The 3,082-nt window shown below is 55.3% G+C and overlaps 1 protein-coding gene across 1 annotated transcript in view; it reads left to right on the top strand.

Moving 5' to 3' along the window:
• LAMB3 (laminin, beta 3) overlaps positions 1 to 2,497 on the top strand; it is a gene marked incomplete at its 3' end in the record, with an annotated part of 15,329 nt that extends 12,832 nt beyond the window's left edge. The window contains 5 exon segments of the mRNA XM_010011785.1: positions 302 to 599; positions 682 to 732; positions 735 to 821; positions 1,392 to 1,588; positions 2,386 to 2,497. Of these exon segments, the coding sequence (XP_010010087.1) occupies positions 302 to 599; positions 682 to 732; positions 735 to 821; positions 1,392 to 1,588; positions 2,386 to 2,497 (745 nt within the window).
• Positions 2,498 to 3,082: the final 585 nt, after the last annotated feature.

The raw sequence follows: 3,082 nt of genomic DNA, 5'->3' as shown, positions 1-3,082 counted from the left end.
AGTGGAAGGTGTCCCTGCCTGTGGCAGAGGGTTGGAACTGGAGGAGCTTTGAAGTCTCTTCCAACCCAAACCATTCTATGATTTTTCCTGAGGCCTTTCCTAAACCCTCCCCAGCCATGAGTGACAGGAGTGAGCTCTGAGACCTTTTACTGGGACGCTTTGTGGGGTGGGTGTTAACACAGGGGTGTCTGCAAGAGGCACCCGACACGTTTGCACATCGGCTTTGCTCCTCAGGGCTGCAGCCGGGCAATGCCAGCCTATGGCCACACTGTCAGACCGGTGCCCGTGTCACCCTGGTCAGCCAGCGGGTGTCACCGTGTCACGCAGGGCCTTGGGCACCCCCCTGGGGGCGGGGCCTGCCGCTGTCGGGGGTTGCAGCCCTGGATGGGCCATTTTGTTGGGATTTTTAGGGTGCGACTGCAATGGGCACTCGTCTTCGTGCCACTTCGATCCCGAGCTGTACCGCGCCAGCGGCGGGGCGAGAGGCGGCGTCTGTGACAACTGCCAGCACAACACTGAGGGCAACAACTGTGAGCGCTGTAAAACCAACTATTTCCGCAACCAGCAGCAGGATCTCGCCCATCCTGAAGCCTGTCTGCGTGAGTGCCTGTAACCCCCCCCCAGCACCTTCCCGGGGCCCTCGTTCCCCCCTCACCACTGCTGTATCCTGCATGTTTCCAGCCTGCGAGTGTGACCCTGATGGCACCGTGCCGGGCTCCACCTGCGACCCGCTGATAAGGAGAATGTGCAGGGCGACCGCTGCCACCTCTGCAAGCCGGGGTTCTCCCAGCTGGCCAGCGCCAACCCCGTGGGGTGCCGCAGTGAGTACACCCCCGGAGACATCCCCTGCACCCCACCTCTGTGCTCAGCATCCACAGTGGCTCTGAAGGGGACTTGGTTCCCAGCCACCTTTGATTTGGTGGTTCCGAGCTAAAGGCCTGATTTGCAGAAGCTTGTAAATGCTTCCCCAGGTTGTGGCTTGTCCCAGGTATAAGCTTGTCAAAGAGAGCAGGGAAGGTGGAGTCTGGGACATGTAGGGCTGTATCCTCTTCCCAGGAAGCCACAGGGGATGCAGGAGGTGATGTCTTGCAGGCAAGCAGGGCTGTGCATGATAAAGGGCAGCTGTGGATGGGTTCGGGGTTGTGCATGTGGCTGGGTTGGAGGGATGCTGAGACCCCTTGAGCTGCTGAGTCCTGCTGCATGGCTGGAGGACGCAGCATGGTGTTAGGGCAGAGGTGTGGGTCCCTTGTGCTGAGCTCAGATATGAAGGGGAGAGCCAAGAGAGCTCATCTTTGTGTGGCTGCAAGGTCGTCCTGTGGACCTGGCTCAGTGGGAAGCTAGGCTGGTGCTCTGCACCCATTTTTAACGTGACAAACCCCTCCCTGTTCCAGAATGCACCTGCAATGTGCTGGGAGCGCGGCAGGACGTGCCCTGCGATGACGAGACAGGGAGGTGCTTCTGCCTGCCCAACGTGGTGGGGAACGACTGTGACCAGTGCGCGGGCGAGCACTGGGACATGGGCAGTGGCCACGGCTGCCAGCCCTGTGGCTGCCACCTGCATGGCTCCCGCAGCCCCCACTGCAACCAGGTACCACCAGCCCGCCCCAGGCATCCTCAGGGCACATTCAGCATATTGCAGCAGTATTTCTTTTTCATTTCCCTGCCTTTTTTCATGCACACACCTGCAAACTTGCTCTTTTTTCTCCTTTGCTGGGGATCACTCAAAACATTGAAACCATCTCTTCTTGGGTGGCTCCATTTTCCCATTCTATCTGTGGGAGCCTCCACAAAAAGGGCTGTGCATTCCCTAGGGTGTCCTGCTCTTATTTTCCTTTTCCCATGTCCTAGAAAACACCATGATAGACTACTCAGGAAAATGAAAGAAGGTGGTAATTATCGAGGCAAGATTAAGCCATTTGAAAAGGCCTGGTATTTAGTAAGGAAGTCCTAATAAGAGATCTTCATACAGGCGAGGCAAGCTAATTATCCTCATTTGTCAATGAAAAGTGTGTGTGTCACTTCAGGCCTAAGACACAACTGGGAAAATTAAAGTTAAATGTAACAAAAAACTATGACAAATTCAAAGAGCCAAAGATAGGTCCCAAATGGGCTCAGTGTAGGGAGGAGACCTGAGATCACAAAGCAGCTGCTTGTGGGCGATCCCTTTGTCTTTGAAATAAAGCTGAAAACTCTGCTCTGTAATGCTTGGGCTGTATGCAGGTTGAGCCTGCAGCCTGACACAGCAGCATGGACATGTCCTGGGGCACAGGCTGGGCAGGGAAGATTGTCTGTGTGCTGGTTTCAGTGCTCAAGAGCAGCTGAGGAAGGGCTTTCCCAGGAAAGAGCCCAGAGCTGGGTCTCCCTGATGTATTTCTCTTTCCTCAGTTCACAGGACAGTGTCCATGCAAAGAAGGTTTCACAGGACGGACGTGTTCTACTGTGCAGGAGCAGGTTTGCCCTGACAGGCACTACGGAGACATCCGGGTAGGGTGCACAGGTAGGGAGCATCCCTTTCATTGTGGCTTGGTGTTTCTTAGCACTGTGAAATCACAGGTTATCTGGGGAAGAGCACTTGGCCCATGTCCTGACATCAACATTTCCTATGCTGTTTTGCAAGAGAAACTTACTCTCTGCAACAGCCTCCCAGTTCATCCCCATCTCCCAGTATCCACCACTCCCCTCCCAGCAGCCCTGGGTGAGCCCCCTGCAGTCTGGCCCTGCAGAGTCAGGGGCTGGGCAGGTGACTGGGCTTGGGGGCTCTTCCCATTCCTCTGCCCAGAGAAGCTGTGGCTGCCCCATCCCTGGCAGTGTTCAAGACCAGGTTGGACACAGGGGCTCGGAGCAACCTGCTCTAGTGGAAAGTGTCCCTGCCCGTGGCAGGGGGTTGGGACTGGAGGAGCTTTAAAGTTCCTTCCAACACAAACCATTCACGTTTCTATGATTTCCCAGATGATGCGGGGCTTGGATTTCAGGATGTGTTGGCATCCCATTAACAGGGTCTGATTATATACATATATGCATTTATATTTTCCCGATTTTGGTGGGCTTCACCTCTATATCTCTCCCCCTTTCCATCACTCAG

Source organism: Nestor notabilis, unplaced genomic scaffold, assembly GCF_000696875.1.
Source record: "Nestor notabilis isolate BGI_N333 unplaced genomic scaffold, ASM69687v1 scaffold23533, whole genome shotgun sequence".
Classification (NCBI taxonomy): Eukaryota; Metazoa; Chordata; class Aves; order Psittaciformes; family Psittacidae; genus Nestor; species Nestor notabilis.
Note: the sequence above shows the minus strand (reverse complement) of the source record. Positions and strands in the feature narration are given on the sequence as shown.